The sequence below is a fragment of the Camelina sativa genome, chromosome 5 (genome assembly GCF_000633955.1).
Source record: "Camelina sativa cultivar DH55 chromosome 5, Cs, whole genome shotgun sequence".
In the NCBI taxonomy this organism is placed as follows: Eukaryota; Viridiplantae; Streptophyta; class Magnoliopsida; order Brassicales; family Brassicaceae; genus Camelina; species Camelina sativa.
This window is the reverse complement of record NC_025689.1, coordinates 19,245,511-19,261,351: the sequence shown is the minus strand read 5'-3', so window position 1 is coordinate 19,261,351 and position 15,841 is coordinate 19,245,511. Positions and strand designations below refer to the sequence as shown.

At 34.9% G+C, this 15,841-nt stretch overlaps 3 protein-coding genes, 1 long non-coding RNA gene and 1 pseudogene across 4 annotated transcripts; 4 read left to right on the top strand and 1 right to left on the bottom strand.

Annotated features, from left to right (window-relative positions):
* On the top strand, positions 2,278-4,238 carry LOC104787227 (RNA-binding protein 1-like). The gene is made up of 3 exons (XM_010512764.1): positions 2,278-2,374; positions 2,711-2,935; positions 3,061-4,238. The coding sequence occupies exons 2-3, from the start codon at positions 2,714-2,716 to the stop codon at positions 3,994-3,996; spliced, it is 1,158 nt and encodes a 385-aa protein (XP_010511066.1). The 5' UTR covers positions 2,278-2,374; positions 2,711-2,713; the 3' UTR covers positions 3,997-4,238.
* LOC104787226 lies at positions 5,239-6,807 on the top strand. Its single transcript, XR_767813.2, has 2 exons — positions 5,239-5,443; positions 6,520-6,807. It is a non-coding gene; the product is annotated as an uncharacterized LOC104787226 (long non-coding RNA).
* Positions 7,518-8,946, top strand: LOC104787225 (GDSL esterase/lipase At1g58725). The gene is made up of 5 exons (XM_010512763.2): positions 7,518-7,761; positions 7,843-7,973; positions 8,069-8,293; positions 8,395-8,650; positions 8,753-8,946. Exons 1-5 carry the CDS (start codon positions 7,518-7,520, stop codon positions 8,944-8,946), a joined length of 1,050 nt encoding a protein of 349 aa, XP_010511065.1.
* On the bottom strand, positions 11,177-13,334 carry LOC104787224 (putative F-box/kelch-repeat protein At5g28160). The gene has a single exon (XM_010512762.2). The coding sequence runs from the start codon at positions 13,200-13,202 to the stop codon at positions 12,048-12,050; it is 1,155 nt and encodes a 384-aa protein (XP_010511064.1). The 5' UTR covers positions 13,203-13,334; the 3' UTR covers positions 11,177-12,047.
* Positions 14,772-15,841, top strand: part of LOC104789396 — a 6,339-nt pseudogene continuing 5,269 nt past the window's right edge.

Below are 15,841 nucleotides of genomic sequence, written 5' to 3'. Positions count from 1 at the left end.
GATTCGGTTCTACAACATTTGTATAAAAGGTTCTAAAGCCGATCATAAGGTTCTAATAGCTTAGAATTGCTTTGATATTAGCATAGTTTTTGGTTATTTCCGGAGTTAGTAGTTGTTTTCGTATCATAGGGTTTTAGGTGGTCTAAGAGATGATTTCACTCCGAGTTGTGGAGTGTTATCTATCTCACTGTAGTTAAAAAAAATGCATGGCTCGCGATCGGGTAGCGTTGGTTCCGCTGGTGTTCCAGGGTTGTACCTGATTAACCATTGCATTTGTCTTGGTCCAAGTCTTTAGGGGGAAATGTAATATTCCTGTGATTTGGTTGTAAGTTTAATTTGGTGAATGAAAAGTTGATGTTGAGCAAAAAAAAAAAAAAAAAAAAAGGTTCTAAAGCCCATTAATTCGGTTCTACTTTATCCATTTAAATATTTTTAAAAATGTGTCTGCACAAAAACTAGGAATTCAAATATGTTACTAACAAAATAAAACCAACAGCTAATACAGCTTCATCCTAGTTTCCATAATAGAGAATCGATAGTTTTTAGAGTTTTTTTTTTTTTTCAACCATTGGGCCACAACTGACCGGCCTATTAGCCAAATTCCTACATTCGTAGGAAGCAGAACTTGATTCTTAGTGTGATGGTGCCTTCTACAAATGGACTTACCTGCTGCCACTGCACTAAATTTTGACAAGTCCTAGAGATATCCAAGATGTATTCAACATACAGTACAATCTAATAAGAGAGATAGATATGATACCTTTCTAATTTAGAGAGCTGTAGTTTTTTAAGAAGACCATCTCGCCATGGTAACAAGGTCTTTGCGAATACCCATCATTTCTTCAAACAAGTAGAACAAGAAGATGACCAAGGATCAGTAGCAATAATAACTAAAGCAATTAGAAGATGTCGAATGTGAAAATAAATTGGTTCCACTATATTAAGATATATCAGTACAAACAATCCAACCAACCAAAAGAAGCCTTTCACCAAAGTTATTGAAGAGAAGCACACACAAACGAGATCCAATTTGATTATAAATCATCACTAGAACTAAAACTTAGGGCAATTTTGTTATAAGATTCTAGACTAACCAAAAGATAAGATAACCTATGGAATGATTCAATTAGCTCTGAATCACATGAATCAAGTTACGGGATTCCCAACTTAACATTAAATCCTGAAGCTACACTAAACAATTTGGGTGAGCGGAGGAGGAAGAAGCAAAAAAAAAAACATTAGAAACATACAAACTGAAGGAAGAGATGATGAGTTAACGGGGAAACATACAAAGGTAGAATCATGTACCAGAGTCGTTGTAAGATCTGCTGTTGGTGGAGATGATGAGTTAACGGGGTTGAACAGCCGGAGGCCATCAAAAATTGAATCATTCTTCTCTGCTTGCAATCGATTTTTGAGAGAAATCTCTTGATTTTGCAGTCTCTCCGTTGAGAAAGAGAGAGGAGGAAGTTATAAAAAAAAAAGAGAGGAGGAAGAGAAAACGATAATCAACCCAAAAAAAAATTATTTTGTATTAAAGCAACATCCAACGATTATCGAACACGTTGTCGTCTGTTATGATATCTTTAACCTCTTAATTAAGAGGCAATTCTTAGCAATATTCACGATTTTGATTTAATTTTAAATAGTTAAAACTTATGAATTTGGGGCTAAGAGCTCCCGATAAAGTTGCTCTAAGGTCCATGGTGTGATAGTTTTAAGAATTTATACAATTTTATTTACAAAATACAAAAATCAACTTTGATGAGTTTTTAAAAATGTTTTAAAATTTGATTTTTGTTTTCTTCTTTTTTTTTCATTTATTTGTAGAATTCAAATTCCAAAGATATAAATCTAAAATCTATAATATAAAAACCATTTAAAAACTCGTAAACATTCATGGCCTAAATGTTTAGCTTCCTCATGTTAACCTTTGAACATAAATATTCTATACAAAATCTATTCATCCAAATTTTGTCATACCACTTAATCTAACCTTTACAAAATTTAAATATGAAAACCAAATTTTGAAATATTATCTTTTACAAAGAGCTAAATTTANTCCTCTTTTTTTTTTTTTTTTTTTTTGTGTGAACCAAATATCCTCTCAGCTCTTTTCCCAATAAATCCCAACAAATTAAAATTAGACTGGAACAAACAATAATATATATTATTTGGGTCTTAAATTGACAAAGGCTTCTTAAGGCCCATTCTACGTTGTCCATATAAATGTTTACAAAAAAAAAAAAAGGTTAAGCTAACTGAGGGAAGCTAAAAAGAGTTTTTCTTTTTTAACTTTTAACTCTCTTCGTTTCGTCTTCTCTCTCTCTCTCGCGCCGTGTCAAATCAATCTACTGTTTCTCTCTCCTATCTGGTAAACTTTTCCTCTTCTCTTCTTCCATGGCTTTTCTAGGGTTTCTTTCTTCTACAGTCCTCTCCCCACAAAATTTAGGGCTTTCTTTTTAATTTCTCAATTTCGTGTCTCCTTCCTCTTGTTTCTCCCTAATCACTTCTTAATTTAGAATCCCCAATTTTCGAAATTAGGGTTTCCGTACATGATTTGACTTGGGGGTTTCTTGATTTGATAATTCTGATGTTTTGATTGTGCAATTGCGAAATTAGGGCAATATATTCGTCTAATTCCGAGATTTAAGGGGATTGAAGACAAAAGCTGCAATTTTTAGGGCTTTTTTTCTTTTTGGTTTTCCAGGGTATGGCTTATGATCGGTTTAAGTTGTTCGTTGGTGGTATTGGGAAAGAGACTAGTGAAGAAGCTTTGAAGCAGCATTTTAGCAGATATGGAGTTGTGTTGGAAGCTGTTGTAGCTAAAGACAAAGTCACTGGAGTATCCAGAGGGTTTGGGTTTGTTCGTTTTGCTAAAGACTATGATGTTGTTAAAGCTCTTAAAGACACCCACTTCATTCTCGGTAAATCCGTAAGTTTTTTTTTCCTCTTGAACACTTGTTTCATCAATTTGGGGTTTTTGATGAGATATGTAAAGTTTGGTTTTGTTTTTTGGGGATTGATAAAGTGTGTCTTTTGTATCTTTAACAACTTCAGGTTGATGTGAGAAAGGCTATTCGGAAACATGAGTGGATATATCAGAATGCGTTTAGCATGCCGCTATTAGAGGGCAAAGGTCAACAGCAACAGAGCAATGGTGGTTTCCATGAGATGACGAGTAATGGTATGATGCGGAGTAATGGTATGATGCCGAGTAATGGTACGATGCCGAGTAATGGTATGATGCCGCGTAATGGTACTGCTACGCATACGACCAAGAAGATATTTGTTGGAGGTTTGTCGTCTAACACGACTGAAGAAGAGTTCAGGAACTACTTTGAGAGGTTTGGTCAGACGACTGATGTTGTTGTGATGCATGACGCTGTGACAAACAGGCCAAGGGGTTTTGGGTTTGTTACATATGATTCGGAGAATTCTGTTGATGTTGTTATGCAGAGTAATTTCCATGAATTGAGTGATAAGCGAGTGGAAGTGAAACGTGCAATACCTAAAGAAGGAATCCAGAGCAATAATGGTAATCTTAACGTTCCTCCTACCTACAGCAGCTTTCAACCAACACCTTGTGTCCCTGAACAGAACGGTTATGGGATGGTTGTACAGTATGCTCCCGTCTTTGGTTATCATCAGAGTGTCCAAGCCGCTCAGTATCCTTATGGTTACCAATTCACAGCTCAAGTGCCTAATGTTCCATGGAACAATCTGGTTGTGCAACCCACTGGTTTTTACTGCCCTCCTCCTCCTCCTCCTCCTCCCACCAACACTCTTGGTTATCTCCCTTACATGAACGGGTTTGATCTTTTGGGTACAAGCATTTTAGGGTACAATCCTGTACCATGGCCTGTAACAGGGGATACAGCTGGTGGGCTAATACATCAGTTTGGAGGTTTGAAGCTCGGGGTCGCTAGTCAAGCACATCAGAGAATGAGTGGAGGTAACATGGGAAATCCATTGCAGAATGGTGCATATAGATGACAGTTGCAGAATGATAAATGCAATTAGGTTCACAAGGTTAGTGAAATTCTTTGGCCTCTTTACAATGGTTTTTTTTTTATTAGGTTTCTCTTCTTTCTTTATCAACTCTTTGGTAAATGCGTTGGTTGGTATGGTTGCCTTGTATATTGTTTAGCTATTTGATTTTTAACCCCAAAGACATCTGTAATATATTACTGCGTTGTAATATATCACACACTCATTTCGTTCATTTTGTTGCTTTATGGTTTTGTTGTTTCTTTAATTAGACGCCATTGGCAATTATGCTTTAAATTCTAGAGGGGATACAGATAAAGAGATATCAGTTAAAATAATATAGTCCTCGTTATGGGTTGAAAAGGAGAAAATGTAAAATGAAAACAAACAAATTATAGAAATAGAACAGAATTACGAGAACAGAATATGGAAATCTCTTGTAGAAAGAAACAAGTCAAGATTGGAGAAACCGTCGAGCATCCTTGAGCTTTAAAGTTGGAGAAACCGTAGAAGTGTTGAGGGTCTTTGTTGCAAGGTTAAACACAGATATCTAGGGATGAACTTTTTCTGGTGACAGACACGATCGTGGTGGGTGAAATAGATGGAGTCTGGTTCGATACCGAGGGTCGGTTAGTAGGCGCAGTGATACCCAAACCAAGAATCAAAGCCTCATCGCCAAGAGAAATCTGCATTGACCATTGGGTTTTGGGTTGTAGATAATATCATCGTCTAGATTAGGATCACTCGTGTAAAGGCAGAACACAAACATCATCCTCTGGAAACAGAATCAGCCATGTAGATTCGAGTTTTAGATGTATCGTTTGTTTCGAAATTCGAACATAAATACCAAAATCGTGTGGAGGAAACCGACAAAACTCAAACGTTCGTACACAGATTTCAAAATGTCTATACGAAGTTCCGACCAGCACCTAGAATTGACAGTCTCCATGCTTCCAAAATTTAAACGATCTGTGATTTTTGCCAAGAGGGTTTAGCACTCAAATTTTTAGTTATTTGCTGTAGTGTGGCCTTCTCGTAAGATTTGGTTTTGGAAAGTCTTTCGTTTCTCTCTGTTATAGTGAACAGAAGTCATGGTTTCAATGTTTGTTTTGATTATTTTATTAAATCAATGCTTAACTTTAAATTTTTTTATGAGTTATTTACCAGATAAGCATTTTTTCCATGGGTATTGTCCAATTAGGACTTTCTTCCCGTGCTTACAGATTTAGGTTTTTTTCAGACGTAAAAATACGTATTTACCCTTCTCAAAACCTATCTCGCTTCTCTGCTTCTCTATTCTCAGTTTCTGCGATGGTGATGACGAATCTTGATTCTCTCTCGTCACTATGCCTTCCAGAAAGAAGATCTTCACTACAACTTATCGGCTTGTGATTTCGATTCCAAAAAGAACATCATGACTACGACCTCCATCATTCACTGCGAAGCTCTGAAGGTAATCCCGAAATCCCCAAAGTATGTGAAGAATTCGATTTTCATTTCTTTGTGCTTTTCTTGATGGAATAAAAGAAGGATTTTAATCGTCTATTTTGGGCATGTGTTAATTGACTAAGATTTAATCATCTTCTCCGATTGAATCGACAAATTTTGCTTCATCTTCTCGGACTAATATCCTAGATTCATGAATTGCTTATAATTCTGAAGCTCATCATGTGAATTGCTTCAACATCTTCAAGTTTTCTTTGTTTAATTTTCCCTTGGGTTCACCGTTTACTAGTCTTCTTAGGATTTGGTTTCTATTGCAAAGGAGGAAGACTAAGATTCATAAAATCCGTTTTAGTTTTCCCCTTGGGTTCACCATTTACTAGTCTTCTTAGGGTTTAGTTGCCATTCAAGTACACCTTGTGTATAGTTTGTATCTCTTTAGTATTGTTTTGTGTCTTTACATATGTACTTCAAGTTTTATGTTGAAAGGAGTTGGTTCTGAATTTTGTTGGACCACGAATAGAAACACAAGATGTTGAATCGAGGAGTATAGGTTTGCATTAATATTTTATAATGACCTCCATAAAATTTGTAGATTTATTGATATAATATGCCTCTTTGTTTAATTCTTGTGTTGATCCTACAGGTGTTAGTGACCATTTTTGCTCGCTAGAGTTAGTAGGTTTATAGTTTTCTGGAGAAAAAGTGACCCACCATGTTGTTAAAGAGTGGATTATTAGCCTTCGTAGATAAAGTTTTGCTATGTTACTTAGTGAATACATATATTGTTTCTATATAATTTCCTGTGTTATCCTTCGGTAGTTACAGTTTTCTTTGTGGTTTATTCGGTGTGTTTCTAGTGTTCATTTTATATGATTAGTTTGGGTTCCCTTAATTCAATTTATTCTTAGGGTATAGAATAGTTTGGATAGTAAGTGTGTGTTTATGTTATATGTTTGGGTTCCTTCGAAGTTTGGTCCAGTTTTTCCTATGGTATAGTGTTGTTTGTTAAGTGTACGTATTCAAATTGTAACTTCTTTTATAACTTTCAAGTCGCTCACCCTTATTATTTTGCTTCTTCTGTAGGATTATGAGGCATCCACCATTGCTCAAGCTCTAAAGGTCAATGAATATGTCACCAAGTTTGGACATGTACATATGGTGCAATGAATCTTCAAATAGAGATACTGAAATTTTGCAGTTCAATTACTCTGTTATTTCAAAGTGAATGTTCTGTCTGTTTTATGAGAGACTCAAATTTTGCACTTTCGATTAATCTTACTCTGTTTTTCGATTACTCTGCTTTGTGAACTAAACAAACTGGTACACACTGTCACCAAATCCCGCTTATCAACAAAAAGGATATAACTGTCATTTTGTTTTACTAAAAATGCTAAATCCATAAGTACAGACAAAAATGCCTAATTTCTAATTTTTTGTGGCACAAAGGCCATTCAGACAATTACCCCATTTTTTTATCGAATCTTTATATCTTATAGTTTTTGGTATGTAACGCGCATTTTGGAGATAAAGGGCTATGCAAAAGCTGAAGTTTTTTTTTTTTTTTTTTTCTGAAGTTTTCTACTAATAAAATGATAGCTCTAAAATGCATGTGTCTCATTGTCTCACCATCAGAATTTGCATATTTTATCTTCTTAACAAAAGAAATTTGAAATTTAATCCAAAAAAAAAAGAAAGAAATTTGAAATAATTTTTCTAATCTCATATGCTGAGATATCCTGTTCAGCTTTTAACTTTTTTTTTTTGGGGGTCTTAATTAAAGTATGGTTATATTTATGAAATTGGTGTAAATCCCAAACATAGTATATTCAAGTTATAAACCAATTTAGTTACCATTATATTGGTAAGAAATAACAATTGAATTTCGTTGTCGTTCCAACTAATGTCAAAACGTAATAACTAATTAGAGATATCATAGAACCTAACAACTACAGTTCAATAGGACATAATTTAGAAATCCAACAAACAGAAACAAGATATATAAGCATGCAACATGTCTTTGAATTTGTAAAACACAAACAAAAATCTCTAAGCAGAAAAGTAAACTAATCAAACAAGAGAGAATGAAGTTTCAAGTGTTATTGATCGCTTTGGTATTGATCGCCATCGAAGCCAATGCAGCCAAGCAAGGGAAAAACTCAACAATCCCAGCACTAATAGTGTTTGGAGATTCAATAATGGATACAGGAAATAACAATAATCTTCCAACTCTTCTAAAGTGTAACTTCCCTCCATATGGCAAAGACTTTCCTGGAGGCTCCGCCACCGGAAGGTTTTCTGATGGACGAGTTCCTTCTGATCTTATTGGTAACCCATTTGAACTATTCTTTCATTTTTCTAAATTTTAAGTTATAGCTATATTTATATGTATGTTATAAATTATTTCAGCTGAAAAGTTGGGATTGGCTAAGACATTACCAGCATATATGAATCCTGATTTGAAGCCTGAGGATCTTCTAAAAGGTGTAACATTTGCATCTGGAGGAACTGGTTATGATCCATTAACAGCACAGATGATGGTACACTAATGTTCTCTCATCATGATCGTTAGTTTTTCTTGTGGGTGACGATTCCTTTTCTTTTTTTAAATATAGTTTATGTTTTATTTTTGTAGTCAGTGATATCCGTGTGGGATCAACTCATATATTTCAAAGAATATATGTCAAAGATTAAGAAACATTTTGGAGAAGAAAAAGCCAAAGATATTTTGGAAAACAGTTTCTTCGTCGTGGTGTCTAGTAGCAATGACCTTGCTCACACCTATTTAGCTCGAGCTCTTACATATGATCGTACCTCGTATCCCAATTTTTTGGCTGACACTGCTGTCCAATTCGTGAGGGTAAGTACTATAACTATAGGTATATATATATATATATAAACTAATCAACGATATAGTTGCATCCAAAAAAGTAACGTATCTCTATATAAATTAATGTTTAGGAATTACATAAGCTTGGAGCTCGAAAAATCGGAGTGTTTAGTGCAGTGCCTGTTGGTTGTGTTCCACTTCAAAGAACTGTATTTGGGGGTTTATTAACAAGAGGATGTAATCATCTTTTAAACAACATGGCAAAACAATTCAATTCAAGACTTTCGCCAGCACTAGATTCTTTAGATAAAGAGTTGGATGGTGTTATCCTTTACATTAATGTTTATGATACTCTCTTCGACATGATCCAGAACCCTAAAAAATACGGTAAGTCCATCTAACAGATTTATCTATATATTTGTTTATTTTTTTCAATTTTATTATCTACTTCAAGGTACATTATATTCAAATGTTCTCATTTCGTTTCAGGTTTTGAGGTAGCTGACAGAGGATGCTGCGGTAAAGGAACTCTTGCGATATCCTATTTGTGTAACGCATTTAACCCATTCACATGTTCAAATTCTTCAGCCTATATATTCTGGGATACCTATCACCCGACTGAAAGAGCTTATCAAGTTATCGTTGACAATCTACTCGACAAAGTTATAAGCAAATTATATTGATGTTAATCATTTAAGTCAAACATATTTGTATCTTTGTGTCTCATTGTCTTTTATCTTTTCATGTCATTCATGTCTCTCTATGTATTCTATTCATTATTTATTCACTATATATCATGGTCAAAAAGAAAACATGATTAGATTTAATTAATCAAACCTTATTTAGTATCTAATATTACTATGCAAGAAAACATATGAGCTTGGAACCGTAAGCACAATATTTACCCACTCAATGTTTTCCCCAAACTTCATCAATACCATCGCGTTTTATAATCGCAATCACCGCACTCCAAATATCCTTGTATTGATCACAAATACCATGTCGCACAAACTTATCCCATAAGATTAACAGTTTTTCATTGAAATTAGCTATTTCAATCGTACCACTACGATGATACCAATTCAACGTAGCTAAACCTCTAACCCCTTCTCGATTTGTGTCATACCACCAGCGCAGGCCTCGACCACAACGATACCATACATTATCTATCGCACACTCCACAAAGAGTGATTTTGGGACAACCTTCCATTCATCTGTTTTTGGATCATAAACAGAGTTTATTCTCATTGCTTCCTTCGACTGCCTCTATTTTTCTAATTGAAGAAAAACGTAGCTCGGGGCTAGGGACAGGTAAAGCTTCCCAACTTTGAGTCTTCGGATCAAAAACTTCACCCGAATTCGTAGATTTTTTACCGTCGCAGCCTCCCATTACATATAATTTCCCATTGAGGTCACATGCAAGGGGTTTAGCTAAGTTTAGCTAAGTTTTTTTAAGTTAGAGTTGAGTTTTTTTTTTTTGCCATAATATTTTATTATTGTTAGTCTTATTGATTTGCTTAAGTGTTCTTAGCCATAAGATTGTTCTTGATTGTTGCTTAGACATCTATGATTGATTAGCTATCTCCCAAATCACTTATCTTGCCCAAGGTTCACTTGTTTCATCTTGGTTTTAAAATCTGTCCTTAGTTGTGTTCTTGTTTGCTTTGAGTTACCTTTGTTTACTTTCTTTAAGCAAGTTTGTTAGTTTAGATTGTTACGAAAACCAATTCCTGTTTAAGTTTAGATTAAGCATATTTGTGCATTCTCAGTTGATTAACGCAAATTATGGATTGATAATTTAATTGAAGTGAAAGTACTACATCACTTGTTACTCTTTAATATATATATATTTTAAAATATCTTATACGTATAATACATGCAAAACAATTACAAGGTTACTTGTATTCTTTTTTTTTTTTTTTTTGGTCAAACAAGGTTACTTGTATTCATTATGACTTTTATTTAATAATTTTTAAGTTAGAGTTGAGTTTTTTTTTGCCATAATATTTTATTATTTTTAGTCTTACTTATTATTTTGCTTCTTTGAAATACTGTTTAATTTTATTCTTTGCATATATTTTTAAAATATTTTATTACTTCAAATAATTTTTAATTTGAAAGTTAATTAATTTTTATTGAAATACTTCCTGTGTGACATCGTGATCTGAGGGTTAGAGTCCTAGTTAATAATTATAATAAGTGTTGAATTAGCTAATCATCTTGGGTACAACTTGCTAGGAAACGTAGCACACAATTGATACCTTGTTTGGCGAGATCACCACAACGGTAACACCATTGATAACGTAATTTTGTGAGTACACGTAGCAATATATATATATTTCCTCCGGAACGTAAATATCTCTGTTAATCTGTTCTGCTACGCTTACTTCATTATCAGAGGCAACAACAGTCAAAAACTAACCGAAGTTGCAACCAAGCATACCAAATGTCAACAGCAGTTGACGAATTAATGAGAGAAGGTCATTCAGGAGCTCTATACCAGACAGTAACAATCTCATGCGACATGCGTGTATGAGAAGACTAAAGATGAAAAGACTAACGAGTGGCTGACTGTTTGTGAAAATGTGCAACGTACGACAAGGGAATCCTATTCTCATTGCTTTTCTCCAAGCGTTTTCGTCCACCGGAAGAGAGGACGAGATCCTCCACTAAATTTGCATTGATTCATTTGTTTTGTTTCGAACCCAATTCTTGACGTTTCAGTTTTTACTTTCGATCGAACTCGTCCTCTAGCTAGTTTCGAATCCAATTCTGGTCTGATTTGTTTCTCTCTTGCCCAAAAATTTTCGTTTTCTTCTTCTATATAAACTTCATCGAGAAACACAAACACAACACACAAGCCTAGCTCCTATATTAACACAAACACACACAAAAATATACCATATAATTTCGTTTTTTTTTTTTTCTCTCCTGAAATGGACGGCGCATCTGGTTCCAAGTCCCCTTCTCCTCAAATGATTAAAAAATATGGAGTGACCATATTCTGGGATTTTTGAGAATGTCTGGCTGGATGAAACCGATGATCTAACCATACATTCTCAAAATCCCAAAATATGGAGTGATCTAACTAAACTTTTTGCTAATATTCAGCTTGCCTTAAAAACGCTAGACTCTCGTCTGTTCATCTATCCCACGCCAATGGGGTTCGGAAAATTCAAGAGCAGCAATTCGACAATGCTGAATCAATTTGGATTCGATTTGCTAAAACCGCTGTCTTATTGCTGCTCTTGAATTTTCCGAGAGAGAGAGAGAGAGAGAGAGAAAGGTCTACCTAATATTTCTGGTAGACGTCGTCGTCTCCTCCTCCTCCTCCTCCTCCTCGAGTTGGTTGGTTAGGGTTTGACCAGGTTTTATCCAGAGAGTGTATCAAGCGTGACAAGGATCATTGGGGGGACTGTAAACAGACTTGAAACACGGTGTCTTTTTTTTTTAAGGTCCGATCGCGCATCGTTGAGCTCTTTTGATACGATGAGAGATCGAAAGGTCTTGGGAGAGTTTTGGGTAGTAAGATCTAAAGGTATGCGGGCTAAACAGGTCAATATGATTTCTTCAGGAAGTGACAAAAACGATGGATTCATAGCGGTAGAGACGTCTTGTAAACCTTAAGGAGCTTAAAAAACGCTTTAGGTTAATTTTTTCTGTTTCATTCATCTAAGGAAACCGACTGAATCAATCATCTAATAATAATGATGCACTAAAAGAATTATTTTAAAGAAAGTTATAAGTGATGGTCAAAACAGAAAAAAACATGATTATATTTTGATCAAACCCTTTTTAGTACACTACGCAAGAAAACACATGAGCTGGGAACCGTATGCACTATATTAGCCCACTCAATGTTTCCCCAAACCTCGTCAACTGTAGTTCCATCACGTCTTTCCAGCGCAATCATCGCACACCAAATGTGCTTGTATGAGTATCCAAGCTGACTAAACGAAATCTTGTCCCATAAAATTAAGAGTTTTCCACCGTAGTTAGCTATTTCAGGCATACCAGTAATATTACCATACTTATTCAACATTGCTAACCCTCTGACATCTCTCCATTCTTCTCGATTTGTGTCATACCACGAGCAGCGCAGGTTTCGATCACAACGATACCATACATTATCTATCGCACACTCCAAAAAGAGTAATTTTGGGGCAACCTTCCATTCACCTGTTTCTGGATCATAAACAGAGTCTTTCTTCTCATTGCTTCTAACGTAAAGCTTTCCTTCGATTGCCTCTATTGTTCTAATTGAAGAAAAACGTAGCTCGGGGCTAGGGACAGGTAAAGCTTCCCAACTTTGAGTCTTGGGATCGAAAACTTCACCCGAATTCGTAGATTTTTTACCGACGCAGCCTCCCATTACATATAATTTCCCATTGAGGTCACATGCAAGAGGTTTCGCTCGAGCTACAGTCATGTTGGTGGCTTCACGCCATAAGTAACCATATATACCCTTACTAAGGATATATATGATGGAAGACGGATCATCGCTTTGGCGGAGTCCGTACCTTTCTGAACCAACCGAAACGGAGAAGATTGGTATACACGAAACATATGAAGAAGGTGTTTGTACCAACCGAACATCTCCGGTAGACAACCTCTCCTTCTCCTCGAGTTGGTTATTTAGGATTTTGCCAGGTTTTATCCAGAGGGTGAACAAGGATGGATGATGACTGTTGGGAAACTGTAAGTACACATAAACTACTGTTTCGTGTGTTTTAAGTTCATATCGCGTCAAATTGAGATCACGGGACACAATGAGAGAGCGAAAGGTCTTGCATACTAGGGAGAGTCTCGGGTAGTACGATCTCGATATGCGGGCTAAACAGTTCAAGATGATTTCATCAGGAAGTGACACGAACGATGGATTATTCTGCTTATTTTCCTGCGATGGTTCTTCATAGGATTCATCTAGTTTCGTTACCATATCCTGTTAAAAAAAATCACAAACAAACAAAAAAAATTGAAAAAAGTCATGTGACATTATCGTGTTAACAAAATCAACGATAACAACGTGGAGAAGAATATGAGAAACAGAAAAAATATGTCAATTTCGTGGGGAAGAAGAATGAACTATTAAGTCGGAAGAGATTGGCACGTCAATGTATCTGCCGGCGCGTATGTTTGAGAAGATGGTTTCTATAAAAAAATTAAGTTAAAACCCTATATTTGATCTTATATATAAACCCTATATATGTTTGATTATATTTAATATTGTAAAATTCTAAAGATAATTTATTTGCAATAGTGGGTGGGTTCTAAAGCAAAGCATACTTGATATATATATATATAGTAGATTAGGATACGCCGAGGTGTCCAATGTAATATTTGATGTAAAAGGTGCGACTCTGCGGTTGAGACTATTAATTACGTTTTCTTTGAATGTCCTTGTTCGTGTGAATTTTGAGATTTATCTATGATTCTGTTCATGTCAGAGGGTTTTTCATATGAGTCGGTGTACTCGAATTTGGATTTTGTTTTATTGAGGGATGCCTCTCAACAGGGTGATTCTGATCAACTTCTTCAATTACTATGAATTTTATGGGCAATGTGGAAAACCATAAATAAAAAAGTTTTTCAAGGTTTAGAGATCGAAGCAAATGATATAATAAAGATAGTTAGTCTTTTCTCCTTTTATTATCTCATCCTTAAAAATAAAAATTTGTTGGATAAAGATAGACATTTTCAACAAAACTTAAATTAAAGAAATAAAAAAGTAGAATTTATGGACTACTAATGGGTAGATGTATAGATCTATTTTATTTCCTTCTTTTAAATAATGGGTAGATCTATTTTATTCCTTTTGTAACATACTTTTTGATACCATAATCTACTTGTATGTATTACTTTCATAAGATAAAAAAAAAACTATTCTATTTTAGCATTAGATTATAAAACATAACTTTTTATGTCATCAGTTATACTCATGCATACCTCACACTCACAGCAAGAAACACATGAATCCAAAATCCATTATTCCTTCTTCACCTTTCATTTTTTTTTGTGTTTCCACAGTCATAACAGTTTTAACTACCACACATGAGCGAATGTTGACAAAAACGCGTCACCCACACGTGTCACTATCTTACCTATAACCCTTAAATCCAACGGTCATAATAAACTCGTCCATAGAGTAAGTCGCTCTCACATAGTAGCAGATCTTGGAGTATTAACCATTAAATTCCATACACGTGGCGTTTCGTACCTAATAATATTTTTAATTTTGGGGGGCTTGTATTAAATTTTATAATTATTAAGCATGGTTTGGTTTCATTGAATGAACTGTAAATGTGCGAACTGCGAACTCTTCGGAATTGGAATTGCAAAGCAATTGGGGTGTCTCTCATTTTTTTTATTTTATTTATTTTTGTTTTTTTCTCTTCTTCTTCTCTGCGATTTCTTAGGGTTTCTGAATCTTCTCTGGTTCTGTTGCGCAATTCGAATTCTCTCTTAAGTCAAACCAAAGTTTTTCCTGTTTCTCTCTGTAAGTCATGTGGAATTTTTTTTTTTTTTTGTACTTTGCAATTCTCTTCGAATTGATTCTCTTATGTTATTGTTTCTGTAGATTTGTTTGACGAATTGGTTTTGAATTCGTTGGTTTTTGTTATCGATTGATGTGTTTTTTTGGTTCTTCGTGGGAATCGAAATCGTGCTTTTGTTTCACTGGATTTGAGTGGAATGTGAATTTTTCTTATTCACGGTTTGTTCTAGTTATCCGCGTTTTTGTATACTACTTTTTGTTGTTTTAGGCCATTGTGTTTTGCGAATCGTAATTTTGATCCGAGTGTGTTGTTGTTTGGGAATAGAGAAATTGATAACTTGAGAATTGAGATTGAATCTAAGTGCGTTATTATTATTTTGTGTGTTACCAACTTATCTTCCTCTGCAAGTTTAAGGTACTGTTTATGATTTTGTTCTTGTTTCTGTTTCTTTATGAAGAAATTAGAGGTTGTTGTATAAATCATGTTTCTTTACTAGTTAATTATATCTGACAAGGTATGTATATTAACGATACGATTATGTGATTAGTCATTTATTAGAGTCGGCACTTAGATTGAATGTTAGGTTGTTTGAATTTGGTAATGAGATGTTTGGCCAATTGTTTAACTGCAAGATTTTGTTTATTGTCATTTTCATTGCCATCTCCTTAATATGCTTCAGTTTGGATTCTTTGGGCATTGGGATTGCAGAACTTTTTTGGTTTGGATCCTTTGGGCATTGGATTGCAGAATTTTGTTTATATATGTGTCTCTAAGATCTTATGATCTCTAAGCTTCTTATTTTCTTATTTTGTGTGTTCTTACAGTTCTTTTGCGGATCTAAGAGACTACTATATTGTTTGATTGGATATCTCTCTGTTTTGGATCAAAAGTGAATATGCTTATGAAGTTCTTCCCTGCCTGGAATTTTTAGTAAGGACGGGGTTGAACTGAGAGTGAGATGGAGATATCAGCTCTTCTTACATCTGCTGGGATCAATATTTCGATATGCATAGTGCTTCTGTCACTTTATTCCATACTTAGGAAACAGCCATCCAATTACTGTGTCTATTTTGGCCGAAGGCTT

What these genes read in the sequence shown, in the direction of transcription:
- LOC104787227 (XM_010512764.1), top strand. Translation starts at nt 2,714, where the DNA reads ATGGCTTATGATCGGTTTAAGTTGTTCGTTGGTGGTATTGGGAAAGAG. An exon ending in ACTTCATTCTCGGTAAATCC is followed by an intron (nt 2,936 to 3,060) that starts GTAAGTTTTTTT and finishes TAACAACTTCAG; the next exon opens with GTTGATGTGAGAAAGGCTAT.
- LOC104787225 (XM_010512763.2), top strand. Translation starts at nt 7,518, where the DNA reads ATGAAGTTTCAAGTGTTATTGATCGCTTTGGTATTGATCGCCATCGAA. An exon ending in AGTTCCTTCTGATCTTATTG is followed by an intron (nt 7,762 to 7,842) that starts GTAACCCATTTG and finishes AAATTATTTCAG; the next exon opens with CTGAAAAGTTGGGATTGGCT. An exon ending in CTGCTGTCCAATTCGTGAGG is followed by an intron (nt 8,294 to 8,394) that starts GTAAGTACTATA and finishes ATTAATGTTTAG; the next exon opens with GAATTACATAAGCTTGGAGC.
- LOC104787224 (XM_010512762.2), bottom strand. Translation starts at nt 13,202, where the DNA reads ATGGTAACGAAACTAGATGAATCCTATGAAGAACCATCGCAGGAAAAT.